The sequence below is a fragment of the Podarcis bocagei genome, assembly GCF_964188305.1.
Source record: "Podarcis bocagei genome assembly, chromosome: 3".
Taxonomy (NCBI): Eukaryota; Metazoa; Chordata; class Lepidosauria; order Squamata; family Lacertidae; genus Podarcis; species Podarcis bocagei.
In genome coordinates this window covers 2,506,819-2,534,495 of record NC_138127.1, presented here as the reverse complement: position 1 = coordinate 2,534,495, position 27,677 = coordinate 2,506,819, and the positions used below count along the sequence as shown (strand labels likewise).

At 41.3% G+C, this 27,677-nt stretch overlaps 1 protein-coding gene across 22 annotated transcripts; it reads left to right on the top strand.

The window, feature by feature from the left end:
* The first annotated feature begins 1,312 nt into the window (after nt 1–1,312).
* RAD51AP2 (RAD51 associated protein 2) lies at nt 1,313–14,529 on the top strand. Of its 22 annotated transcripts, none has more exons than XM_081189040.1 (6): nt 1,313–1,429; nt 5,231–5,322; nt 7,046–9,853; nt 10,443–10,544; nt 10,669–10,719; nt 12,520–14,529. In XM_081189040.1, exons 3-6 carry the CDS (start codon nt 7,078–7,080, stop codon nt 12,636–12,638), a joined length of 3,048 nt encoding a protein of 1,015 aa, XP_081045166.1. In that variant the 5' UTR covers nt 1,313–1,429; nt 5,231–5,322; nt 7,046–7,077; the 3' UTR covers nt 12,639–14,529. The 22 variants fall into 22 exon arrangements, with proteins under 22 accessions (XP_081045166.1, XP_081045165.1, XP_081045170.1 ...); XM_081189039.1 differs by lacking the exon at nt 1,313–1,429 and adding an exon at nt 1,955–2,070; XM_081189044.1 differs by lacking the exon at nt 1,313–1,429 and adding an exon at nt 1,955–2,070 and having other exon boundaries at nt 5,231–5,475; nt 7,041–9,853.
* The last annotated feature ends 13,148 nt before the right edge of the window (nt 14,530–27,677 follow it).

Below are 27,677 nucleotides of genomic sequence, written 5' to 3'. Positions count from 1 at the left end.
ATGGCACAGTTCCCTTTGACCATTTATATAGCTTTTCTTTCGTTGCTTGTTAGACGTTTGTAATTTTCAGATTTTAGGAATGATCACTCCAATACATTTTTGGGAATGTGCCCATTTTAAAACCCAATGATTCCTGTAACTTTTTACCATCGGGATTCATATTAAAGTGAAGAACTCCGGATATTTTAAAATTAGTTTGCTAACCTTGCTGTATACCTATTGTTTCTTCAGGGATACCAACCTTTTTATGTGTCAGGCTTATTCTAACCCCTTTGCTAGAGGTTCTTTAGCCAGGACAAATAATGAGGGGGGAGCCTTTTTTGCTGCCCCATTCAACACATTCAATTCCTCTAATCTTCAAACACTGCTTTCCATTCTGATACAAGCACTCATAAGATACACAAACTAATTGCTGATATCCGCTCTTTCAACAATTCAAATTAACACTTCCATTCCAATTTATCAAGCACCTTAATGGCATCCCAAGGGAGCATTGCTAATGGTTGTTTGTATATTTCCTTGTATTAAGTTGTCTTCAGATAGGCTGTTTATCTTTTCCTTACAAACCATACATGATCTTTGTGCGTGTAATTAGAGGCTATATTTACCAATTGTTCCACTAGGAGGCTAGTAAAACATGGAAGTGAAGTTGTTACCAGGGAGATAGGGCGATAAAATTCCACTACTTAATTATCTTTATTGGCTTTCACTAAGACTATAATCCTCGTTCGTATCCGAGAACTAATAACTGATCCCCCTTCTTTTATTTTATTAAGTAATTTGGCCAGAAGAGAGCTTACATACTTACTAAATATTTTGTAAAAAAACCCTACTTAGGTATGTGCCCAATCCTGGCACGGTATTCACTTGAACGTTCTTTTATTACCAAAGAACTACATGCGACATTCCAAGGAGGGACCTATTGGGTTGTTTTTATTTTTATTATGTATTTTGAGGTTTTATATATTGATCTTATTCTGTGAACCGCCCTGAGACCCCCGGGTATAGGGTGGTATATAAATTCAATAAAAATAATAAGATAACCTTGCAAAAGTACAATAGGTATTGTGAGCCCATCTTGGGGGAGCAGCACATTGAATACCCCATGATCTGTGGGTTCAGGCCAGAGGATATACCTCAAGTTTATTCTCTTATCCAAACATAAGCAAGTACAAACATAACCCATCGAGAGAAACGACGTCAGACCAAAAGCACTTTGCGGACTAAATACTTTTCACCAGTGCTGGCTGGTTGGTCTTTCTAAAGCAGCACAATGAAACATGAATCCTAAGATTGTGGTGTACTTTGATTGAAGAAATTAATTTTAAGCACAGAATAAACACCATGAAAATACTGTGTCTCCCTGTCAAGAACAATATGACCTAAAATTGTGCAAGAAGACAAAGCTTTGCAATGATTTTTTTGCTGGGTGTGTTACATTTTCTGTTTTTCTTCAGTTAAAATATTTTAAAAATTCTGCTTAGTTTAATTTGCATTTCTACGTTGAACGCTGTTTCACGCAGGTTTGATTTCTTTCTAGAATCCCTGTGATATTTATTTGTTCAATTTATATCCTGCCCTGTCTTATAAGTGGCACATAATTTGTTTTGCGGAGGAATGATCCAAATCTAAGAGTGTTTTATGAAAAATCACAAAATTCATACAACAATAAAGATAGAGTGCTGTTGATGGGAATGGCATGTATGCAGCTTGTGGGTATTCCTTGATCAAGCTTTATTAATTTATTAAAATATTTCTATCCTGCCCTGTATAATTTGTTAAAATATTTCTATCCTGCCCTGTCTAATATGACCCACAGAATGTTGGACTCCCAATTTATACCATCCCTGACCATGACTATTGGCCATGAGATCTGAAAATTAAACCCATCATTTCCAGGAGACCACAGCTTCCGATCTGTACATTATACATATTTAGCACACATATTTAAGCGGTACAGCCTCTTTAATTCACTTAGGTCAGCAAAAAGCCTTTAGGGGATCTGCGACTGGATACTAAGCTGTTTCTATGGACATACGCCTTAACCACTTGCTTTGTACAATACCTTTGGTAATAGCAAAATGCATAATTGTATTATATGGGGGGGGGGGAAACCCCACGTATTCATTATTAATACATTATAAATTAAAAATGCGGCCACAAACAGATCCAAACAGACAGCATTTTGCTGAGAGCCACTAAAGGATCAGGCATGTGCTAGATATGGCTTTTACTGTTAATGAAATTCAGAGGGCACTTATTTTAGCAGAATGCCATTTGTTCAGGATTAATGCAATGATCTTTGGTTTTAAGTGAATAAACATTACATACTGGACCAGCTGAATTCGGGATTTGGGAGTCCCAAACTAAATTTAAAGAAATGAACATGTTCTCTCTGCTCCACCCCCACCCCTTTTTCAAAATGTGACATGAAGCACAAAAGTAGAAAGATAAATAAAACGGGCACAGAAAATAGAACATGGAAGCTTTATATTTTGGAACTGTGAGCAATAGTAACACGGTCAAAATCCCCAGTCAGCCCTATCCTATAAATGTTTACTCGGGTGTAAGTCCCACAGAGGTCCAGTGTGGTTTACTCTCAAGTAAGTGGACACAGGCTTGCAGCCTAAGCCATGTTTCCCTTCAACAAATCTTCTGACAGAGAAGATGGAAGGAAAGCGAAAGGCCTGCTTTTCTATCAAGCTGATTCTTCCAGGCAGGAAATATTGGAGGAGAAACTCCTCAACTACAACGGCCATCTTCTACCCACTTTTTTGGGGGGGAAGTCCCACTGAGAATTACTCCCAAGTAAAAGACGCTAAAAACATGAAGGAAAAATGGGTCACTATTGGGAGGGGGGGGGAATACCAACTTTTTTGTCATTCCTGTCAGGTTTTATGATTTATGGGGGGGGGGGTTCGTAATAGAAAAATAAAATTTGTGTTTAAAAACAACTACATAGAAACCAGGGGCTTAATTGTCACAACTTTTCTCTTTGTGAGGAAAGAGGGAAGATTACCCTCCACACACACCCCATGATGGTGCTAGCGCTTAATTTTTTTCCGAACAGAAGGGCGGGGGGACAAGAGCCTTCGTTTCACATTAATCTGAATTTGAGCCCCACTGAGTTAAATAGGATTAACTCCCACGTAACTGTGTACAGGATTGCAGCTTAGGGCGAAGTCCCCATTTTCTGTCCCTCCTCCTGTGTCGCCAAACGCCTCACGGCGTTTTCCCGCCTAAATGAGTCCTCATGCTGGAGGCAGTAGAAACACAGAGAAATAATAACCCGAGCAGTCATTGCTTGGAGACGGATCTTCAGGGTGCTTTTATGCACCCCCTTTCCCCCCTTTTTTATTTTGGCTTCCACTTAGAAGTAATAAAATCCCTCTTTTTGCTGACCCCCCCCCTCGGGTGGGCGAGGTGTTTCTCGACCACAGCTAGCGGTGCCATCTTGCATTTCTGGCTATTGTTTTCTATGAAAGGTCATAACTTCCAGTCTTGGGGAGGACAGGGGTCAAGGGTCTGAAGGAACGTAAAAGTTGGAAGTTTTTTTGTAAGACCGACGTAAAGTCTGGCTGTTTCCAGAAAGGGCACCGCGGCCTCAGAGTACACACGGTTTCTAAAAGCCACAATTCCTGTACATCGCAACACCAGGATTACCTGTGCACTTCTATATATTTATCTCTATATTTATCTCTCTATAAGTATGCTCAGAGACTATATAAATAACCAAGCAAACTCGACATTATAATAGCGCCTCAATTTTGAACCATCGGCATGTAGACTTTTGTGTATAAAAAGGGAAGGGACAGTTTAGTTCCAGAGTAATGCAACCTCAATTTCTATGCACACAAATATGCAAAAAGAATCACATTACATGGAAAAAAAGATTAGTCCACAAACTAATATGGGTGGGGGCATCTTCATGGTACATTTATATTACTCAGGAATTTATTTATTTTTTATATTACTCAGGAACTGTCACAATTAGAGGGGGGGGGATCATGCTCCAAATCTCTTAGCCTCATCTGCCAAGAAGTGATCACAATAAATTGCTATGATGCCTGAAAAGGTTATTTTTTGCAGGTTCCTCCTCACAATCTGTCCACTGAGTTTTGGGTTTTTGGAGGGGGATTGAGTTTCATTCTTGTTCTGTTCTTGCTTCAGAGGCTGCACCATTGCCCTTATAGAAGTAAAACATGGTGAAACTGAATTCCTCAATTCTGAGGCGGAGAAGGAGCTGGCTGAGGAGGCAGCTGGTTTAAATTGTCCCAGGTTCTGCAACAAGAGGCTTGCCATACGTCAGGAAAATTCCTGCCATGTCCTGGGTTTTGGGCATAAAAATGGTGGCGGGGGGGGGGGTGGACAATTTTGCCAAACTGGCAAAATGTCAGGGAAAACGCAGACGTTTTGCGGCCTTCTTTAAAAAAAAAAAAAAAAGCTCAAGAACTTTGTGGGTGTTAGGAATTTCACTTTTTGAAATATGGCCACCCTATGCAACAAGTAGCATTTGGTAACAAGAATCCATGAAAGCCCAGAGAACAGTGAAGGTGTTACAACAAATGCCCCATGGCGGAATTCCCTTGTTCCTTTCTCTCTTATTTTTTTTACCTCAGCACAGTAACATAACAATGTGGGTGTTCTAGGGTTGCCGTATTTCAAAAAGTAAAAACCAGGACACCCTAAATGTTGTTGAGATTTTTTTTAGTAGACAAATAGTGGTGCAACAACGTTATATTTCATTTTCAGACAAGCAGTTTACTTTTCAAATGTTATCAGAAGAACCAGAATTCAGGGTCAAATAATTTCACAGAAACCGCTTCTTAAAATGCTATCGGAATATTAATGCTTAATTAATTAATTAAATTCATTTATAACTAATGAGCTAGGTCAGGATAGAGGCAGTAGTCCTAAACACACATACTAGGGAGTAAGCCCCATTAAAAGAAAATGAAGCTTACTTCCAGTAACACACATAAGATTGTGCTTCAAATCAGTTGCGCCTTTGTGCCATTGCAATCGATGTGAAAAATTAGTCACCGCTAACTTGCCCGATTGAATTGAACAGGAACTAAGTGCAACACACTTACTCTGAATCCAACCCAGTATGGTTTCAATATGTCTTGCATTACGTTATTACAGTACAAGGACATTTTATTTCATTGTAGAATGCATGCCTCAGCCAGTCAATGCAATTAAATGTTTTTTAATGTCTCTTTTTTAAAAGCAAAACAAAACTGCAGAGAGGAAGGATCAGAAGTTTGCAGTGACTGAAGAGTAATAGCACCGTTATTCCTGAACTCTTGATTTGTGTGAAAGGTTACGTATTTAAAACATTTTTATACTATTCTTCAACATTAGTGCCATGAAAGCTACTCTAGGATGTTCTGAAGCCAGCTAAAAAGTTCTCTCTTCCATTGCTGAGTACTGCACCCCTGATAGAGGAAGTATCTGAAATAGGACTTTCTGAAGGTATCTGAAACAGAGACCTTCTGTTAGTCTCAAAATGTGGGTTAGATTAGCATGGGAAGAAGCACTCTTTCCGGTTTCATAAGTAGGGACACATGATGGAGTATGCAGGGAATGGCTAAAAGCGCTATCAGCCAGAAGGCCCATTCGAATTAAGCAAATATACTTGGGGCTGTTTTCAGAAAGTGGTTAACAGTGCCCATTGTGTGCTGGTGATGTTCTCAACCCACAGTGACCAAGAGCTATTAGCTACCATCTACATGGGGTATAGGGACGTGGGTGGTGCTGTGGGTTAAACCACAGAGCCTAGGGCTTGCCGATCAGAAGTTTGGCGGTTCGAATCCCCGCGACGGGGTGAGCTCCCGTTGCTCGGTCCCTGCTCTTGCCAACCTAGCAGTTCAAAAGCATGTCAAACTGCAAGTAGATAAATAGGTACCGCTCCGGCAGGAAGGTAAACGGCGTTTCCGTGCGCTGCTCTGGTTTGCCAGAAGCGGCTTAGTCATGCTGGCCACATGACACGGAAGCTGTACGCCGGCTCCCTCAGCCAATAAAGCGAGATGAGCGCCGCAACCCCAGAGTCGGCCAAAACTGGACCTAATGGTCAGGGGTCCCTTTACCTTTTACATGGGGTATGCAGTTCTAGCCCACTCCATGTTACTATAGTAGCTACACCGATCAGTAATGGGAAGACTCTCTTCCATTTTTATTGCAATATGGGAACTATGTGTGGCCTTCTCTGGTGGAATCCACACAAATATAAAAAATGTCATGGAAGTGCTTAAAAAAAAGTTTTGAAAAACACATTGAATTTTGCGTAGCTCACTGACACCATCTAGTGTCACATTTGTATATTGCACTTTACAACATATTTAAAACGTTTTATTTGCAGCTGTGCCCTCTGTTTATTGCAAAAAACTATGGCTTTCTCCACATTAGAGAGTACTCTGGGATATCCCTCACTCCAAACTTAAATTAAGATGAATAGTGGTGGAACCACTCAGGGCTTTTTTTCGAGAAAAATAGTTGCCGGTACTCACCATGAAGTTGTTACAGTAAGGGCCACACTTTTTAACATCAAAAAAGATGTGCTGTTACTGCATACCCTTTAGCTCCCCCCTAAAAAAAACCACTGGAACTACTGTATATTTCTGTTCTGAAAATGTAAAAAAGTAAAGAGAAGTAAAGCCTACCATGCTGAATGACTGAAATACTGATCATTGCTTTTTTCTTTTTTCAAGAAATGAATCATGCCTAGTGCTGTGACCCTAAGCAAATTTATGGGGAAATAAGTTTACTTTAAATGTGTGGCCTCTTATTCCAAGTAACTATGTTTAGTACTTTTCTTTAAAAGCTCTGTAATTATATTTTTCATCTTTTAGCACAAACCTATGGTAACTGAAGATCAAATGAAAATGATGTCATTGCTATTGTCTCATATGGAAAAATGATAAACATGAATAAGAGAGCACCATGTTACTCAAAATGCATTTTGTTAAATGTATGTTGCTAATGCTTAAAATACACAAATAGTTTGCATAATTTTAATTATAAGTTGGTTTAAATTTCAGAACAGGTCTCATCAAGTTTTGTTACTCAGAACTGAACATGGAAAGTTTACAAACACTTCTATCCATATCAGAAGAGATGGAAGAACCATTACCAAAGAAACTCAAAACAGATAGTCAAGTGAGCTCAAATGAGCAGAGGCAGCTGCTAAAAAGTTTATGCTATGCAGATAAGAAATCACCAGACACACATCTAGGTTTTCTTGAAGGATCTTGGGATTTTAGTCAAAACGATTTGGAATTGCAAGAGAAAAACAGCACAAAAACCAGCTTAAGACAGTATCTACGTTTTAGACTTTGTATGAATGCCCATTTGCATTCCAGATTGTTAGGAAATACACCATTCATAGAAAAATGGGCCCTTGAAAATGATTACTGTAGCAATTTAAAAGATTCTGGTTCTGAATTTAATGAAAATATTAATTCATTGGTCACAAAACCTAAACCTTGGACCATTTTTGCTAAAGAAAAAGAAAAATCAATAGACAGTGGCAACATTTCAAAGGAGATTGAGTTACCATCAGTAAATATACTTTCTTACGATATCTTGGCAGAAAATATTGTTGCAAGACTAGAATATTTACTTACAGATGTGCCAGCATTTCAAACTAATGAAAATGGCACAGGTTGTCATCATGTACATGGAGAACAAAACCATATTCCCAAACCAGTTGCAGATGGCAGAAGCATCAGTGACAAAATCCCACTGCTACGTTTGTTAGCTGGCAATTTCATGAAAGGAAGAAAATCAAACACTGGATCGTTCTTATATGAATATAAAAATGTTGTGGGTGAGGATGAAAATATTTTATTTCACAAAAAGCAAACAAATGCCTTGGCAAAGACTAACTTAAGAAGGAACAAAGTATATAAGCACATGTATATATCTTATTCAAGAAGCTGTGGAGTTGTAAATACCAAATTAGTAAAATGTGCTGCTTTTGAGTTATTTTTACATGATTGCCGCACTGCAGTTGAAAAGAATGCCTCAATATTCAGTCTTTTTTTCCTGCTCAATACCCAACAAAGGGAAATATCCAATGGCACCAGTACCATGGAACACTTTGAATTTTCCAGATATACTCTAGAATATGGTAGCTTTTCAGTAGTTGGTAATGAAAAAGAACAAATGGCAAGGCAACTTATAATTTCTAACAAACACATTTTCCCAGAGAATGATTTTCGCAGCTCTACTTTATTGGGGGGAAGGTTGTGTAGTCCTACAGTGCACAACCTGTCAGCAAACTTCAGACTATTTAACTATTTGACTTCAGCTCCACTCAAATTTGGGAAGTGCAGTATTCAACAATCAAATCTTCCAATGGTGAGTACAATGGAACCAAATATACAAAAGAGAACTGGAAAATTCTTCAATGAAAACAATGCTTTTCCTGTTAAAAAATTTAAAGCTTCTCATTTTATTCCAAGAGTACATAGCAAAGCACAAACAAGCAAAAGCAAACGTGTCCCAGAATATATAAGAACTTGTAGCAGAGCAATGATGAACAAAACAAGGAATGGTAATTGTGAAGACTGTGGTTCTACTGAAATGAAAGTCAATTTTTATCCATTTGACACATATAAACAAATTTGCCTCAGTACTGATTCAGAGGAAATTTCATTTATAGAAAATGTGATCTTTAATGTTGAAAATAATAAAAAAGATAGCAAAGGATATTTTGTTCCCGATAAAAGAATAACTTGCAGTGGCTCTGATACATTGACTTCTAATTGTGTTCTCCCTCAGTTATATACAATTTGCAATCCTTTTTTGGAACAGAAAAGCAAAAGTAAAAATTCTAAGTATCCCAAAGATATAAACAACAATAGTCAAAGGCACACATGTGAAGACAACAACATGTACTTCCCTATTAATGGCCTTAATTCTGGAAATGTACTCAAATATAATGGTGACCAGTATTTTACTTCAACTGTTTCTTATGATATTTGCATAGATCAAAATAGACCAGTGAGTGTCAAAGCTCAGAGTTACAAGATTTCCCGGCATGGAAAAAGAAGAAAACTAAGTGGCTTTGTATTTGAAAATAATAATAGTGTTTTACCATACCCTGTTTGTAGTTCTAGAATCTCTAAGAACTTGAAACATCCTATAGTTAAAAAAGTAGAAAATCTGAATTTATTGCTTCAAAAAAGTATTTTACTAAACAGCACACATAATCCAGAGCTAGCATCTGTGAAACAAAATGCCAAAGATGTGGATAAGAAAGAAAATTCAACTTTTGAGCAGAGTTATGTAAGCAAAAGAAATCAACCTCAGAATATAACTACGCTATGTTTCAATTATGGATGTGGGGAAAGGGTTAGTTCTAAAGACACATTAACAATGACTTCATGCACAATGAAACAAGGCCATTTTGAAGATGCCATAGAAAAGCATTTATCTTCTGAAATTAAAAGCACGCACGAGTTTGAACTGAAAAATCAATTTGATCTGGTACTGGAAGAGCTTTTCATGTTTAATGAAATTAGTAAGGAAAATGTGGAAAAAGAAATGTGGAAATGTGGGGACAGAAATTTTTTGGAGAAAGATCCCCTTGTATTTAATCATTCTGACAGCATACTAGATGAAGACTCCAGAAATATTTTTGAAAATAAAGCGAATGCGACCTTCACCACTACTGGTAGTACTGTGAACAGTACTATTGTAAAGCATACAACTGGGATGAAGCCAACTCAGAATGAACAAAGTTTATTTAAGAACACAGTGATAAAAAGTCCTGGAGAGCAAGAAGTACCACATGACCACTGTCCTTCGAGTGTAACAGATGAAGAAATGTTCTATGCACCCTCTCAAGGTAACTATATTATTATGCAGTATGATCACATAGTTGAATTGGCCTTCTGTTGCATGTGAATCAAGAGGAAAAGGATGTGTCAGACCTTTCTGAATGTGCTAATACAGATGACATTTTCAAAGTAACTAGTAGGGCTGGTTTCAGGCTTGAGGGGCTTTGGTGGGACCCATTCTCTATTGGTCCAGGCCAACTTACCGGGCAGAAGTGACAGCTGGCAGCAGTGTCACGTGGCTGAAGGACACCATTTAAGATTTCAACAGTGTCACAGAATGACACTAAGGTTGCATTCCCATCCCGGCTTACTTGGGAGTAATTCAGTAGTCCTTACTTTTGAGTAGATATGGTAAATATAGGGGAAGTGTAGGCATCAGGAGTAGACTGGGTCAGGGTACTGGTGACCGGGAAGCTGTCTGGAGGTTCAATGTGCTGTTTCTGGTCCTGATAACTGATTAAAGGCATCAAAAGGTTATCTGGCAGGGCATCATACTTTGCTGTGTAATGTGCAGTGTGCATTTGCTAGAGCAAAACACCAGTTCAACTTTAAAAAATAAATATAATACTAATTGTGAGTTTATTTTTTACATTTAAGAACATGGCGATTCTCCTTGTAAACAACCTTTCACTTGGAGCCCAGCATTTGTACCTCATACATTTATGGAAGAAAGAAGCTGCGATTTAAGAAATGAAAGAGGTAAATTATTCTGATTTTAGTTATTTACCATAGAAAAGTTGTTACCTTATATTTATATTTCAATGTAAATCACAGCAAGTAGACATTTTGCAATATGGGATTGTTCGTCTTGTTTGTGTTCCAGGTTCAATGGTAGAAAATGAAGCATATTTTGCTCACCGAAATGACAAAAAAGGTATGAAATATATGGAGTGAATATAAAAATGGTTAATGTCTTCTCTATTTTGCTACATTTTGGTCAACTGTATTTGCTCCTCCATTAGATATTTTTTACAATATGAGCCAAAGTACAAACTTTTCAGGAGAAAAATTAGCCTAAATAATAAAGCAATCAGCGTTATTCATAATTGGGCAGCCCTGCCTGAGGGCTCCTCTGCCCAGATTCTGTTCCCTGATTGGCAATTTCAGCCTTTTGAAGTCTGCTTGCAGCCATGGTTTGGATTCACACTGCATCTGCAAACAGAGAAAGCAGGTCTCTCTGACAACATCAATTGGTTGATTTGCACTGACAGTGAGCCCTCTTAGCTGCACTAGGCTACGGGATTCCTTAGTGCCCCCAATCAAAATAGGACTTTCTGAAAGCAGAGATCAGCTGATCAGCTCCATCAGTGAACCCAGCTTGAATAGGAACAATTGGAGGTTAACTTTAAGCTCCCAATAGTTCCGTTGTCGTCACATCATTGTAGTCACCAGGCAGAGGGCCTTCTCGGTAGTGGCACCCACCCTGTGGAATGCCCTCCCATCAGATGTCTAGGAAATAAACAACTACCTGACTTTTAGAAGACATCTGAAGGGAAGTTTTAAATGTTAGGTGTTTTATCGTGTTTTTAATATTCTGTTGGAAGCCTCCCAGAGAGGCTGGGGAAACTCAGCCAGATGGGTGGGGTATGTATATATGTATGTACAAACAAACAATTATTATTATTATTATTATTATTAATAATCTGCCTCATACTGTGTGGGGCAGGTCAGTGTGGTCTTTTTTTTGGGGGGGAGGGCATTGTGTGCCAATCTGGGACCTGTGCCTCACCTAATTAGTACTGTGGGCCAGATAACAACACTCTCCTGATGACAGCTCTTCTCTGTGTCATATTCCTATCTTCCATTCCTCTCCCCCCCCTGTGGTTTTCTGCCCATGAAGCTAAAAGCAACTGTGGGATGGGGGATCTGGAGGAAAAATCAGAGAAGTGAGGGCTAAAATTCCATTTTCCTCTTCTATCTAAGGATGGGGGAAGGAATGCTTTTAAAATGAATTTATACATGGAATTTGGCAGATCTGACTTGATTGAGCATTGTGGTTGTTGGACCACCTCTTGAATGATTGCTTATGTCAGAGTCATTCGTGCATTATCTCAGCCAGATGGGTGGGGTATAAATAAATTATTATTATTATTATTATTATTATTATTATTATTATTATTATTATAAAAAGAGAAAGCCTGGCTAATTATATTCAAAATCATACACAAGCAATAGGCACATTATATGTATAATACGTGTAGAACAGTCAAGCCCTCTGCAGTACTATATTTCCGTAGCACAATTTTGTAAATATAAGTGTTTGTGTACAGTTATATGAATTGCTGCATGAATCTGTTTATGTACCGGCTACTTTAGGAAACTTGGACTGTATATGTATAATAATATTGTAGATATACTAATGCATATAGTATGTAAGAATTGTAATTATCACCACAATATTAATGTTGGAAATTACAATATCAGTATTTGATCTAGGTAAGAAGAAGAAGAAGATTGTATTATTTCTCTTGGATACTGTACAATAGGTGCCCATGATGCACACCAAAATATACATATATTTATTGTTGTGGTGGTATTCATAATTCTGCAGCCTTGATTTGGCTTGGACTAAGAAAAACTTCAAACTCTCATAATGAGAAACTATGGTGAGACAGGGCTACACATACAAAGTGCTTTCAGTTTTCATAATGCAGTTTCATATTTTTTTATACAGGAGATTTTTTATTGGATGGAATTGTAAGAGTACAGCCTCTTAAAACATGTCGTGGTCCTTTAAGAGTTGGATTATCAAAGAAAGCTAAGCCAAAACAACTTCATCCATATTTGAAATAGTTCAATATACCATGTTTTAAAAAGCACTTTTTGAACCAAAACCATTTACAGTTTTTAGTACATTATATATACTGTATGTTATAAATATTTTTTGGTTTAAAAGGTTTTAATAATAAAAGTCCTGTACAATGATATACTAAGATATGAGTGCTTCATAATATAGTTTTACAGCATTTATTTATATAAGGATTCTGTGAAATTTCTAAACTTTAATATTTAATATGATGCAAATTCATTGGATAAATGCATTGTCTTTGGTTAAGCTATTCTTGTTTCTTAAAGTACACTAACAAAATGTAGCAGCTTATAGCATTTTATTAAATAATCAGCCATTTTTAATTATGTAGATCAGCTTTAATTCATTATAGAATACACTGGTCAATAATGATTTAAAGTCATATCATTCACACAAGGACTTCCTGTTGCACAACATAACTTTTTATTTTATCCCCAAAGACCCCTCATAATCTGCTCTGGAGGGTTGGGGAACTCCCAGAACAGGTTTTGGGGGTGCAGGGGAGGAGGAGAGGGGGGAGAAGCTTTGTTGCATAAGCAGACATCCTTGTGAGAATGAAGTGACTTCATTGGATAAGAACCCATAGCCTTCCTTATTTATTATATTCATATATTCTTCTTAAGAGAACTTGTGTCTTGATCAGCACAAACTAGGCTATATGCATGGCTACTGCATATTAGAATCTCTGCACAACTAAATAGTTGTTTGGAGCTACTACCTGTCACAGAGTTGAAAATGGAAGTGGAAAAGATTGTATTCACTTTTCCCACTTTTCATATTCTGGCAAATGTTTTAGCAGTGTATTCCCCATTTTATAAGAATTCTCATAAAGGTTGTTGCCTGCTCACCTTTGCGCATTCCATGAGCTATTATAATCCAAATAAATAGAATATCTCAATTTGGGATGACAGGGTGCTATAGAGTTGTTTTACTGCACATGCCATTAGTATAAGGATCACACATTTAGTTGCATATGTGGCTTAGCTGACAATTCATGAATATTCAAAGCCAATGACAAATAAAGAGAATTGCTTCCTATTAACAATTAACATTCACATAATGGGCAACCCCATTCACCTTCCCAGCTGCTGCCAATCTCAGAAACTTAATAGATAGTCTTTTCCCTGCCACAGCATGCCACCAAAGTTGTGTTAACAATTGTATTATCTGTGATAAAATCCTAAAGGCAATTGGACCAAAGTTAGTTGTGAATGAGTAACTTATTCCGTTGTTTTTAGTGAGGCAGTGCAATCCCATAAATGTATATTCAGAAGTAAGTTGCATTAAACTAAAGGAGACTTACTTCTGAGTAGACATGAATAGGAGTGCACTATTAAGCACAGGTGACTTTAACTAGATGGGAACCAATAACTTCAAATCCAGTTCCAAAACAATCACATTGTTTGTCTCATTGAAACATAGGAGCTAAATAGTCTTTACCTTGCTTTGTGTTTAAGACCAGTTTACTGAGTGATTCCTAAACTCTGCGTCTCAGCTAGAGCATGTTATGTAACTTCCAACTGTTAGCACTGGAATTATGAAAAACAGTTGATTAATGGTGTCTATGTTCACATGTTTTCTGGAGTTATGGGTAATTCAAAGTAAACATATTTGTTATTAAGCCCTTTTATAAGCATTTTAGTAGCTATTGCACTAAGTTGATATTGAAATTTCCTATTTACGTAAGCACGTTATGTTGAAACTGAGCCTGCAATTGTTCATATTACCTAACTGTCTTTTTCAGTCAGATTGACTTATCTTTTAAATAAAACATTAGCAAAAACCAAAATAAAACACAATGGCAAAAAATGGTAACACCAAATAAGACAGCTAATTAAGATCTGAGAGCGAAATAAAGGATTTTAACAATTTAAACCATTCTTTTCTATTTCTTCAGTGTTTTCAAATATCTGGGTACTTGTAATTTAACAAAGAGCAAGTCCTAAGCTATGTAACAGGACTGGAATGTAGAACTTTAATTGCAGATTGAATATCAATTTTAGATAAAGGAGAACTGGATTATGCAAAATTACACCAGCTGCATAAGACAAATTATGCAAAGACAAGCTATTTTTGAATCTCTGGACCTTGGCAGGATGTTTCCTTTTGATTTCAACAATGGCATCTGAAACAGAAGAATATAGCAACCCTCTAAACCCTCTATATAAAGCATCTATTATATATTCTGTTCCTCATTAGATTTTATGCCAGTAAATTGTGGGTGTAAACTGCTGGCATCAGTGGGAAGAGGGACACAAGAGATATACATTATGCTCATTCAATTTGTGGAAATAAGGCTGAAGGTGGAGCTACACATTACACACAAACAGGTGGAGCACAAGCTCAACTGCGTTTAGGGAAAAACAGCTTTGGAACGGGGGGGGGGGGACAGCAGAAAGGGAGTATGTTTAATCTGTTCCTACAGACCACCTTGCCACAACAAAATCTTCCTTAAACAACTTCCTTTCTGGGTTCCAGGCATATATTTAATTCTTGCAAACTTACACCTGGTACTTTCATGAAGGGAGGAATACATTGGGGGCATTTTCATTGGAAAAGTGGCAGGAGAAAGGGCTAACCACCAGGGGTAGGCAACCTAAGGCCCGGGGGCCAGATGAGGCCCAATCGCCTTCTCAATCCAGCCCATGGACGGTCTGGGAATCAGCGTGTTTTTACATGAGTAGCATGTGTCCTTTTATTTAAAATGCATCTCTGGGTTATTTGTGGGGCATAGGAATTCATTCATTCCCCCCCCCCCCATATAGTCCGGCCCACCACATGGTCTGAGGGACGGTGGACCAGCCCCCTGCTGAAAAAGGTTGCTGACCCCTAGCTAACCACCCTCAGCTGCATTTTAGCTCCAAATTGGCTTGTTATGAGGTTGTTTTTCCTACACGAAACAGCCACTGACGTTGCACCATGTTGCTCCTCTCTGAATGCTAGGTAGTAAGTTTCTGTTTTGTGAACCATTTTTTTAAAAAAACCTCAACATAATAATTACAAAACACCATTCACATTTTGCGAGTAACGATGGGAGGTTTCCCCCGTTCCAACGAAAAGGTCCATCAATCTGGATTCATTTCCCAGGCATCTGCTAGAGCAGTGTTTCCCAAACGTTTTTGGGCAACGGCACACCTGTTTACCGGAAAAAAATCTCGCGGCACACCACCATTAAAGCCCCGCCCCGTGACGTCAGCGCGCAGCGTCACGCCGGGAGGGACGCACAAAAGTGAAAGTTTTTTCCCTCCCCCTTGCCGGGGTGGGAGGAGGCAGCAGAGCGAGGGACTGAGGGACGGCGGCAGCTGAGGCGGCGGCGGCTGTTGTGGTGGTGGCGGCGATAGCGGGCGGAGGAGGGGGCGGCGGCGGGAGTTGCTGCTGCTGCTGTTGCTGCTGCTGCCCGGACATGCCGGCCTCCTCCTCCTCCGCTGTCTCGCGCTCCTCCCTTTTGCGCGCGCTGCCCCGCCGCTCGGCACCACCACCGCGGAGCCGCCCCCGGCTCGATGCGGATCCTCGCCGCCGCCGCCTCTCGCCGCCCGACTCGCCCGCCTCCCTCCCACGGCACACCAGCCAATGTCTCACGGCACAGTAGTGTGCCGCGGAACACCGGTTGGGAAACACTGTGCTAGAGATCCAAAAGTAATCAGATTTAAAACTGGATCAGTTCTGACTGATCTTGACCACTAAACCTGACTGTATTCCTCATTAAATCCACTGGGAATATGACACAGTCAGGAAGCTTCCCTATCACCGACTCATACATTTTGAACCCTCCTCTGCCCTGATCCCTCCTCGCTGCCTCACTTTCCAAATGTACTGAACTCAAGGGACATCAGGGAGAGCTTGGAGGAAGCCTACGACTTCAGCCAGAACACGCAAAGCAACATTCAGGAGGGAGGAAGAACAGAAGAAGAGCTTTACTGGATCCGGAAAAAGGCCCATCTAGGCGAAGGATCCTGTTCTTATAGCAGCCAGCCAGATGTCAATGGGAAGTCTACATGCAGGACCAGAGCACAACAGCATTTCTCCCTCTTGCAGTTCCCAGCAACAGGCAATGAAAGGCATATTGCCTTTGACGATGGAGGTAGAGCATAGTCACTGTGGCTAGCAGGCATCAATAGCCTCATCTTCCATGATTTTTTCTGATTCTCTTTTAAAACTATTGGTCATGACTACATATTGTGGGATATATCTTATTGGAAATGGAGCATTTGGCAAGTTTGTTCTGGGCCAGAGACTTTCAGATAAAAGTTCAGATTCTGTTCTAGCTTAGGGGGAAGAAAATACAGCCCCCCCCCAGGTTTTGGTTCAATGTGGCTCCCTAATTATTATGATAAATACATCTGAAGATTTCATCCTAGTTTTAGATGAAAGAGTGCATTTGTAGCATAGCCATACATAAATTAAAATGAATGATGCTCATATTAAACATTCTCAATGTTGGATGGGTAGTTACATTAAATATTCATATATAATAATTCTGTACATTTCCTTATCTCATATAAAGAAATATATGAATGAGAATTTAAAATCCTTCTTTGGTATTATGTATACTTACACACACACAACATTTTCACCAATATTTTTTTAATGGGACTGTTTAAAATTTATGAGTTATCGAGTTATGCGATTTCGATAGCTAGCAGCAGTAATTCTGGATTCATTTTGTATGAATGATAGTAATTAATAAATTGTTGCAAATTTTTCTTAAGAGAGTGATAAAAATGCAGCTTTAAGATTTAACAAGCAATAAATTGTAACAAATGTCTGCAAAGAGAAATGGGACTGGAATAGATAATGGATCCACTTGAGCTCCTGCTAGGCCAGAAAATGTTACCAAGAAAATCTGTCCATGTAATTGCAGGAAGGAGGCAAATAATAAAGATCAGGGTTAGTTACTAAGATTAAATAATCCTAGCCCATGTGTTTGTAAAGCCAAGCTCTAGAAGAAACTGCAAAACTGCAGAAGAAACTGCAAAAATTGCAGGAGAGCTTTTTGGATAAAGAGCAAGATCATAGATGGAAGCAAATCATTCCATTATCTGCCCCTGTAACTGTGTCAAGTGAAAAAAATTGTATTAACTTTCTTAGCTATTTGGCAATGGGAAGGGCTCTTTAAAGGGCTAGAGTGAGTAAAACTAAAAAAAAAAGTTGTGAAATAAGAAACTTTCTGAATTGGTCTATCACTCTATATTAAAGGAGTTTAGTAAAATAGCCTTTCAATGAGTTTCCAAATTAAAATTAAAAAGTGATGTAAGTGATTTCCCCACTGTAACAAAATAAGTCAAAGCAATTGCAAGGCTATGCTGGTATTTGTAGACATTTGTTTCTACGATGGGGTTTAGAGCCTTAAATGTAAGTTATATGTCTCAAGGACTGTTGTTGGCAAGTTCTCCAGATGATATTTTCCAAACTAACCCATTGTAACAGGAGATGCCATATTTGGACACTTAGACCACCTCATGTGTTTTCATGCCCTGTATCTCGGATCAAACTGAATTTCAAACTACTGTACCTTATTTCCTTGTGGAAACATTCTAGAATGGTGTCTCTTTTGGATGTGCCTTTACAGTACCATGTTTGATCAAGTAATTATGCATGCTGGAGATCATTCAAGCTTCCAGATCAGATCTTAAGTCCTTTCCTTAACGGTGGTGATATTGATTATAGGGGCACTTCCCAGAAACATGACAAGCTACCAAAAGCAACAGCATAGGGCAAACATTTCCAGCTGCTGCTATGTAGCTCCATCATACCATGTTTGCATTTCTGTTCCCACTCTAAACATTTTATCACCGCTGCCAAGGGATGCTCACAATAACTATGCATGCCGTTAAATTAATTTTCTGATAGAGGGAGGCTTGTTAATATTCATTCACTGGATTTTTACAAAGGTCAGCATTAAAATAATGTGTCAGGATGGCTGAACAACATAATTTACAAGACGTCACATTTTCATATGAAGAAGGCAGAAGGAAGCTTTTTCAGATAAGGGCAGAAATAGATTATCAGAAAGCAGGAGAGTTGTTGTTCCTGATAGAAGACTAGAAGCCAAACTGGAAGAAAAAGAAAGAAAGGAAATCTGTGCCAGTGAAGGGAACTCACTAAATATATGGAAGAATAAGGCCATTGGCTTTAATATACCTGCTGAAATGCAGGTAATGAATACAGGCTAAGAGTTGTTGGGGAGTGCTTGAATGCTGACCTGAAAAGTGATTAATCTTCTACCCTGGAAACTTATTTTTCAGTACTGTAGTGCACATTCTTATTAAGCAGTGAAAGTTTTGGACTACCCTTTGTGTCTGACCTTGTAATGTATCACTGCGGTCAAACAAATTCATTCACTAAAGTGTAGGCTGAGCCTAGTCCATGCCAGGGAATCGTTGGCCCGCGTCCTCAGATCCAGAGAGAGAGTAAAAGTAAACACCAGGAAAGATCCTTCTTTGGAGGAAAGCAGTTTTATTCTCTGTGCACAGGAGACAGCCAGCAGAATAAATTCTGGAAAAACTGACTGCCCAGAAAATACCCCTCTGCAGATTTTCTTATACCTTGAGTGGGCTCTCTCCCTCCTCCCCACGCCCTCCCGAAAAAGTTTTCAACTTATTTTTAGCATGTCTATAGCCTTCTAAAACAGCCCTCCCTATTGTTCTTTCTAAGCGTCCTTCATCCCCCTGTCTCCTCCCGTCTCCTCCCGTCTGTGTCTTTTTTTATCTTGCATTCCTAAAGCGAGGCTATTTCTGGCTTACAGTCTCTGTCTTATCTTGCATTCCTTGAGGGGCCCTTAGCTCAGAAATTAACTTACAGAGAATATGAAGATCCTTCTTAGGTATATATGAAGATCCTTCTTAGGTATAAAATATAGAAAGCAACCCTTCCCTCTCCCTTCACTCCCTCCTCTTCTTATGAACAACCTAATACTTAGGTTCGTTCTGGGGTAGGGGTCTATAATCTCTTATGAAAGCAAGCACGCGAGGTCCCATCATGCGAGACATCATCTTCTCCATCATATTTTGCATACATTGCATCAAGCAGGGCATACAGAAGCAGAAAAGCAATAGAAGCATAATTGGACCTATCACCATAGTAAATATTCTCCCCATCCATCCACCTGGGAAGATGCCGTCCAACCAAGACATATCCCAGCCCTCCCAGGTTTGTACAGGGACATGTGCTACCTTTTCAATTCTTGCTGCCAGATCACGGATAGCCTCGCCATGGTCTGAAATGTTGAAGCAACATGCTCCACCTGTCAGGTTCAGGGCAGCACAAAAACCTCCTTGCTTAGCTAAAATGAAGTCCATTCCCAAATGCAATTGGAGAATAGCCGTTCGGGTTTCATCTAGCTGGGTGGCAACAAGGCGGAGGGCGGTGGCTGTGGCATTGGCCACAATTTTTACCACTGCCTGGAGCCTGATTATGCGGTTAAAGTTATAGATCGGCCCCCTTGCCCCAGAGATTTTCTCTCCCCGATTCCATGAGGTTGGAGCATAATGGGCCAGTATCCTTTCCGGAGGCCACTGATTTTTGCCCCAATTTTGGGAGCTGCCACCTGCAAGTGTTGCCAGGTCAGCCGAACGCCTCCTTCTAGGGGGTGCAGAGGCAATCTGGTCAGGAATCCACATGGGGGGTATTAAGTAGGCTGGAAAACAGACCCCATACCATCCTCTTGGGAGGGCATGATAGGCCTTCCTGCCACACACCCAGTAAACGTCCTGACCATGGGCAGATGTGGTGCCTGTCAGCAAGCGGGCCAGGCAGGCCGTCACTTGCGTCATTTGATTTGTTGACACAAAGGCAGCCAGTGATCCTGTGAACCTGGAAAGGGACGGAATGATTCCATAAAGAAGAATGGTTGCCCAGAGGCTGGAAGGCAACAAGTGGAGTTGTAACCAAGGATTCATTCCAAGGCACAGGGAGGAGTGGCATTCCTCCCAGAGCATCTACAGGGGCCAGAGTGTAGACGGCACAATTGGTCCGATTTGCAGAGAACGCAACCATCTCAGCAACCTGAATCCACTTATTATATGTGTGGTGGGCCCTCCACGATTGCAGCAGTTGTCTGGTCACTGTGAGTGGTAAATACCAGCACGGGGACCCACAGTCGTATTTGAGCCATTGCATGCACGGGGAGGGGCTTAGGTAAGTGCTAGAGAGTGGGCTGGGGTGTAATTACGCTGAAAGAAAAGACCCACTAGACACCCTCCTCTGCAGGGGTGGCGTAAAGCAAACCAGGCCCAGGTACCTTCAATAAAGTTCAGTTAAGGAAAGGAAAGAAAATGTGAAAATGTCCTCTTTCAATCCATGCTGGATTCTTGAGCCGTGCAAAACGTCAGCTTCCGGAGTGACGTGAGCAGGGCTGTAGTCTGGTGGGCGTCGGGTCGTCTGGTGGGCGCTCGCTGGGCATCTTGGGTCCCTTCCAACAAGGCTGGAGCGATGTCTGGGCATCTGGGTCCAATCTGGGTCCCCATCATAGGGATGCAGAGGCTCAACCAAGGCACAAGACGTTCTGGCAAAAGCTCACCTGTTAAGAGAAGAGATAACAAAGACGGCAGCGATTGCACAGAACAAATTGATATATTAACTCAAAAGGGTATGCTTGGCAGGAAAATTCACAAGGGGTTAACAGTTCTGTTCCTTGGGTTAAGTTTGCCAGCCAAGATTTTACAAAAGTCTTATTTGTGTGCTCTAAGTTTCAGAACTCTAAGCCATGTTGCAAATTTCAGTTCATTTGCCAGTGTCTGTAGAAAGAGCAATGCACTCCTTGCTTCTGGCAAAGTTTCAAATTCCTCAAAGTATCAATTCCTATGCCGCAGCTCCTTTCAGAGTAAAATTGCACCTTAAAAGAAAAACTTGACAAAGTTCACAGAAAATATTCACTTGCTTTTTAAGAAAGTCACTTTTCCAGGTTAGTACTTTGGGGCAGGGGGGTGGTTAACTCTTGGCCTTCTGGGTTTTTTGTGGCTGAACTGTAAATCCAGAAAGTGTGAGGTTCAGGGTAGCTGGCTGAATGCAGCAGTGTCCTTCTGAGATAGCTGCCAAGAGATAAGCTACTCCAAGCACCTGGCACAAGGGAAAAAAAAAAAAAAAAGCTGATGTCCTGTTACTTTCATGAATGAGAAACAGTTAGTTCACTTGCTTCTGCAACAGTCTTTGAGCAAATCATTTTCAGAAACCTCATTCTGTGTGCCGAGCAACCATTGTTGGACCAGGGCCAGGCAGCTTCTGGGAACCTGCGTTTGTTGGGCCTGGTTTATCCTAATAAGTTTTTTTTTCGTCTCTCAGGACTGGAGAGGTGGGGTTCAGGCCATGGGGTATCCCTGCACAGATCCCTGTTCTTGCCCTCTGCCTTGATTTTTCTGGAGTTCAGAGCTGGGCTTGTGGCTGTAGCGCTGAGGCTCATGGCTGGGTACATAGGCATCGGAACTTTGGTTACTGTTCCCACCCTGTGGGGAGTGGGGTGTGTCGGGCGTGGGGCCTTTGGGCATTCCATTTTCCAGTGACCCTCTTGCCTGCAGATGGCGCACTGGCTTTTTCCCTAGGCGTTCTCTGCCCCTCCCGTGGACACCCTCGCTCACTCTGAGATTGCATTTTTGGCTTTCTGGCTGTTTGAAGACAAACCCCTAATTATTTTGGCCAGGTCCTCTTCGAAAGAAGGATTCTGATTTAAGGTGCTTGGAGGTCTGTGGTCCTGGGCATCGGATGACTCCAGGGGGTCATACACTCAGTGGAGTGGGGCCATCAAAGTGGAGTTTTAGCTGCCTCAATTGCAACTATTAGTATTGTCCGCTGCCCTGAGGGCATTTATCTTGCAGATTTCCTCAATGGTCAGTATTGTAATCCCAGGGTTCTTTGATCCCTCGGGTTTAATTGTCCTTTTTTTTTTTTTAACAGTTCTGTCCTATGCGGCTCTCAAAGCCTTCCCTTCTGTTTCTTTCTGCCAGTTCACATCCTTGCATTGTACTGCTTCTAGAACTCAAGAAGCCACATGGTTCTACATACTGAAACACTCTTTTGGACTGCTTGTCCACTTCACCTTCTGAATTCTTCATTCTCTATACCACCTTCTTCTTCACTTTCCTCTTCACTTTCTTTTCTCCCTCAGTCTCTTTTCTTGGGGGTTGGGTAGGGGAAACCTCATTTAGCCCTGGTGCAGTTGCTGCATAGGGTGGAGGGGGGCTAATTATTCCTTCCTCTTTTTCTTCTGGGACTTCTCTTCTGGGACTGGCAAAACTACTGGCTTTTTAACTTGTACTTGCTGCCATACTGGGCACAGTTTGGCATGGCACAGGTAATCACAGTTCTACTTTACTTGAGCCATGGGAGACGGTTAGGAACTCCACATAAGTGTTGGAGTCTATTTTTTTCATCAGGTTTTTAAAATCCCCAATCTTCTCCCTTCGTGGCATCTTTTCAATTTGTTCAGGAAAGCATTGCAGGGGGGGGGGTCATGGGAGTTGTTTTACTGCTTTTTCTCCATGACCCTAGAACACTTGGACACTTGGGATATTGGGACACTCCCTCCTCCTAACGTTATTTTTTTCACTCAGTCACAGGCCAGACGTTGCTTTCAACGTCTCACATACTCAAAACATTCACTGGAGTGTCCCCACACGCACATTCAGAAAAACCCATGCGCCTCCCCCAACCCCTTTTCCCCCCCCAAAAACCAAAATCACAACCGGCAGTGCTTCACAACTTCGACCGGGGCCCAAGAGCACCTTTTACTGCTTCTTCTGGGCACAAAACCAACCACAACCACAACCGGCAGCGCTTAGACTTCGACCGGGGCCCTAGCAGCACCCTTTGCTGCTTTTTCTGGGCACAAAACCAACAACCAACCATAACCGGCAGCGCTTAGACTTCGACCGGGGCCCTAGCAGCACCCTTTGCTGCTTTTTCTGGGCACAAAACCAACAACCAACCATAACCGGCAGCGCTTAGACTTCGACCGGGGCCCTAGCAGCACCCTTTGCTGCTTTTTCTTTTTACCAAAAAAACAAAAACAAAAAACAAAAAAACAAAAAAACCTTGTTGGTGGCACACCACTGCCACGCCCTTTTTTTTCCCTTCCTGGCTGCACACTACTGCATAACCAGGTGAGGCTGATCAGGCCTCCCTTTTTTCCCTTGGGCCCCATGCCCAGCCCTTTCCCTTGGGCTTACCGTGTTTCTGCTGCAGAGTCCCTTCCCTGGCCAGTCCTCTTTCCTCCCTCGACCTGGGTCCTTGCTCTGGAGCGGTGTGGCTGGTTCCCCCCACAAATTGGTAGGGTGCGCGCGTGGAGCCTGCAATCACCGATCCGAGCTGTCCACCAGGTTGAGCCTGGCTCTCTCCAGCCCTCTGAGGTGGGGCAGATTCCCGGTCAGGGAACCAAGATGTAGGCTGAGCCTAGTCCATGCCAGGGAATCGTTGGCCCGCGTCCTCAGATCCAGAGAGAGAGTAAAAGTAAACACCAGGAAAGATCCTTCTTTGGAGGAAAGCAGTTTTATTCTCTGTGCACAGGAGACAGCCAGCAGAATAAATTCTGGAAAAACTGACTGCCCAGAAAATACCCCTCTGCAGATTTTCTTATACCTTGAGTGGGCTCTCTCCCTCCTCCCCACGCCCTCCCGAAAAAGTTTTCAACTTATTTTTAGCATGTCTATAGCCTTCTAAAACAGCCCTCCCTATTGTTCTTTCTAAGCGTCCTTCATCCCCCTGTCTCCTCCCGTCTCCTCCCGTCTGTGTCTTTTTTTATCTTGCATTCCTAAAGCGAGGCTATTTCTGGCTTACAGTCTCTGTCTTATCTTGCATTCCTTGAGGGGCCCTTAGCTCAGAAATTAACTTACAGAGAATATGAAGATCCTTCTTAGGTATATATGAAGATCCTTCTTAGGTATAAAATATAGAAAGCAACCCTTCCCTCTCCCTTCAAAAGCAGATTCTAGAGTAGGCCTTTGGTCACCTTTGCAAGGGAACGCTTTCTGATTTCCAGCTCTTACGGCAGATGCTTCAAGGCCTCATTAATGCTCTCTGCACCGAAGCCTTTCCAAGTGAAATCTGACTCGCTGCTCAAACCCTGTGCGTGCTGCAAGTTTAGTTGTTTTAAACAACAAAAGTTGAAATGTTTTAACGCCTTCCTTAGGACCATAGAATTGCAAGGGTCATCTAGTCCAACCCCATGCAATGCAAGAACCACAGCCAAAGCATCCATGACAGATGGCCCCTTGACCTCTGCTGAAAAACCTCCCAGTTAGGAGAGTCCACAAGCCCCATGGTTAGAACTCAGCCTGTGCTATGTGGTATGTTCACAACAAGTGTCAGAATGGTGAGTTTTCTACCTGCATTATATAAACTGCTCAAATGAAACAACCGCAGTCCTCGCTCTGTGCTTGTGACCATTACAGGGCAAGTTTCTTCATTCACACCAGTGGCAGCCAATGTCATGTTTGTCAGGGAGTCCACTACAGTGGTACCTCGGGTTACTCACTTAATTCGTTCGGGAGGTCTGTACTTAACCTGAAACTGTTCTTAACCTGAAGCACCACTTTGGCTAATTAGGCCTCCTGCTGCCGCCGCGCTGCCGGAGCCCAATTTCTGTTCTTATCCTGAAGCAAAGTTCTTAACCTGAAGCACTACTTCTAGTTTAGCAGAGTGTGTAATCTGAAGCATATGCAACCTGAAGCGTATGTAACCAGAGGTACCACTGTATTTGATCTGTGCCTGTTCAAGCTGTAACTGCTGCTATACATTGCACAGAAAGGCTGTTTTTTTAAAAAAGGTGTGCATTTAAACTAACTGCACATGCCCTGATGGTACTTAGCTAGCATGAAATCAGAGCTTTTTTCAGCCAGAACTTGCTTAAAAAACTCAGTTTTTTAAGAGCACCTCTCAGGCGAGTGCCATTGCCGTTCTAAAAGAACGAGGGAAGTGTTCATGGTGAGTTCCAGCACCGTTTTTTCTAGAAAAACAGCACTGCATAAAAGAATCAACAAATTAGAAAAGTGGGGATGAACAAAACGGAACACCTACTTGCAATAAAAGGGGAGGACTAAACCACCTCCTCAAAAACAAATTCTAATGCAAGCAGAAATAGTGGATTAACAGCTAAGTAATACTCAACTGAGGACAAGCCCTGAGTGAATATTGGCCTCCTTGCTACTACTATTTCAATGGGAACATTTTATAAGTGGCAGGCAGAAAATATACTGGAAAATTATCTTCAGTTTCATGCTTCTCATTTAGATCTCCATCAAGCAACAATATAAAATTGGAAGATCTACCTTGCCACTGTTTCCCACCTTTCTAACTACATAGCAACAGACTTTTAATGTTCCAATAGAAAAGAATGAGAATAGGTTACAATGCTACATGGCATGGAAATATTTAGATGACTACAAACAGTGTATTTCTCTAAAATTGTACTAACATACATTGTTATTGGGGGGACACAGGTGGGTTAAACCACAGAGCCTAGGACTTGCTGATCCGAAGGTCGGCAGTTCGAATCCCCATGACAGGGTGAGCTCCCGTTGCTTGGTCCCTGCTTCTGCCAACCTAGCAGTTCGAAAGCACGCCAGTGCAAGTAGATAAATAGGTACCGCTCCAGTGGGAAGGTAAATGGCGTTTCCGTGCGCTGCTCTGGTTTGCCAGAGGCGGATTAGGCATGCTGGCCATGTGACCCGGAAGCTGTACGCCGGCTCCCTTGGCCAATAAAGCGAGATGAGCACCGCAACCCCAGAGTCGGTCACGACTGGACCTAATGGTCAGGGGTCCCATTACCTTTACTTTACATTGTTATTATTAATTGTTTAAATTTGCATACCATAGACCTCGGAATGGTTCTCAACATAAGAATAATTTAAAAAAAGACAAAATGCATAATAAAAACAAGAGGAACAAACCAACAACCCACTCACGCAACACATTTAAAAGGGCATCAGATGTCAATCAGCCCAAGGCCCAGTTGAAGACGAACGTTTTCTTCTGGCACCTAAAGAAGTATAATGAAGGTGCCAGCTGAAGCTGCTTAGGGAGAGCATTCCACAAATGGGGAGCCATTACAGAAAAGTCCCATTCTCGTGCTGCCACCATCCAAATCTCTTGTGGAGGAGGCAGATGAAGAAGGGCCTCAGATGATGATCGGATCATATGGAGAGAGGTGGTCCTGGTTAAAAAGGAATGTTTCCCCAAATTTACAGAAGCTGTCCCAGTTTCTGATTTGATCCTGGAATGTCCTGCTGTTCTTTAGGACCTCCCTATTTTAAATGTTCCCTAAGACTGTCATGGAGCATTATCAGCACAGAATGCAGATGCTGATGAGAAAGTCTACTTACATCTCCATCCACTCTCTCTCTCACTCGCTGAATGATCAATCCAAAGGAGATCGCTATGCGTCTAGAGCCCTAGTGACCAAGGAGCCAGCAGAGAGAGGTGTCACAATGAAGGGCGTGTCACAAGGACCTCCGCAACCTAGCAACCACCAGCACTCAACTGACACTACTAAGTTTCTTTATATGACTTTTAATCCATGTTCAGCCCCAACACATTTTAAAAGGATATAGGATGAAAATCAGATCACCCAAAGGCCTGGTTAAAAAGGAATGCTTTTCTGGGGAGAGCATTCAACAGATGGGGAGTCACTGCAGAGAAGGCCCATTGAAAGGTGAGAAATGGGACTCACAGCACTCTCCTGATCTACATCCCTAAACTGGTTTGAACATTCATGACGCAAAACTCAAGATGAATTCACTTTCCTAGGCAATCATTATGGGTATCCTGTGAAGAGAGTGCTTGAATACTGTAGCCAGAATAGCATCCTCTGGATATTATAAGACAATTCTCATCATCTCATTGAAAGAGATGGGTTTGCTTAGTGTGGAGAAGGGATGTTTAAAAGGGAAACCTCAAATACCACATACTAATATTACTATAGAAGAAACATCAGCATGCTGAAGGGTTTTGTACCCTGGCTGTCCTTTGAAAGATGGGCCCTGGGAGGCAGGAAGGGGAGGAAGACAATGCAAGATATCACCCTCTCCAGAGGGCAT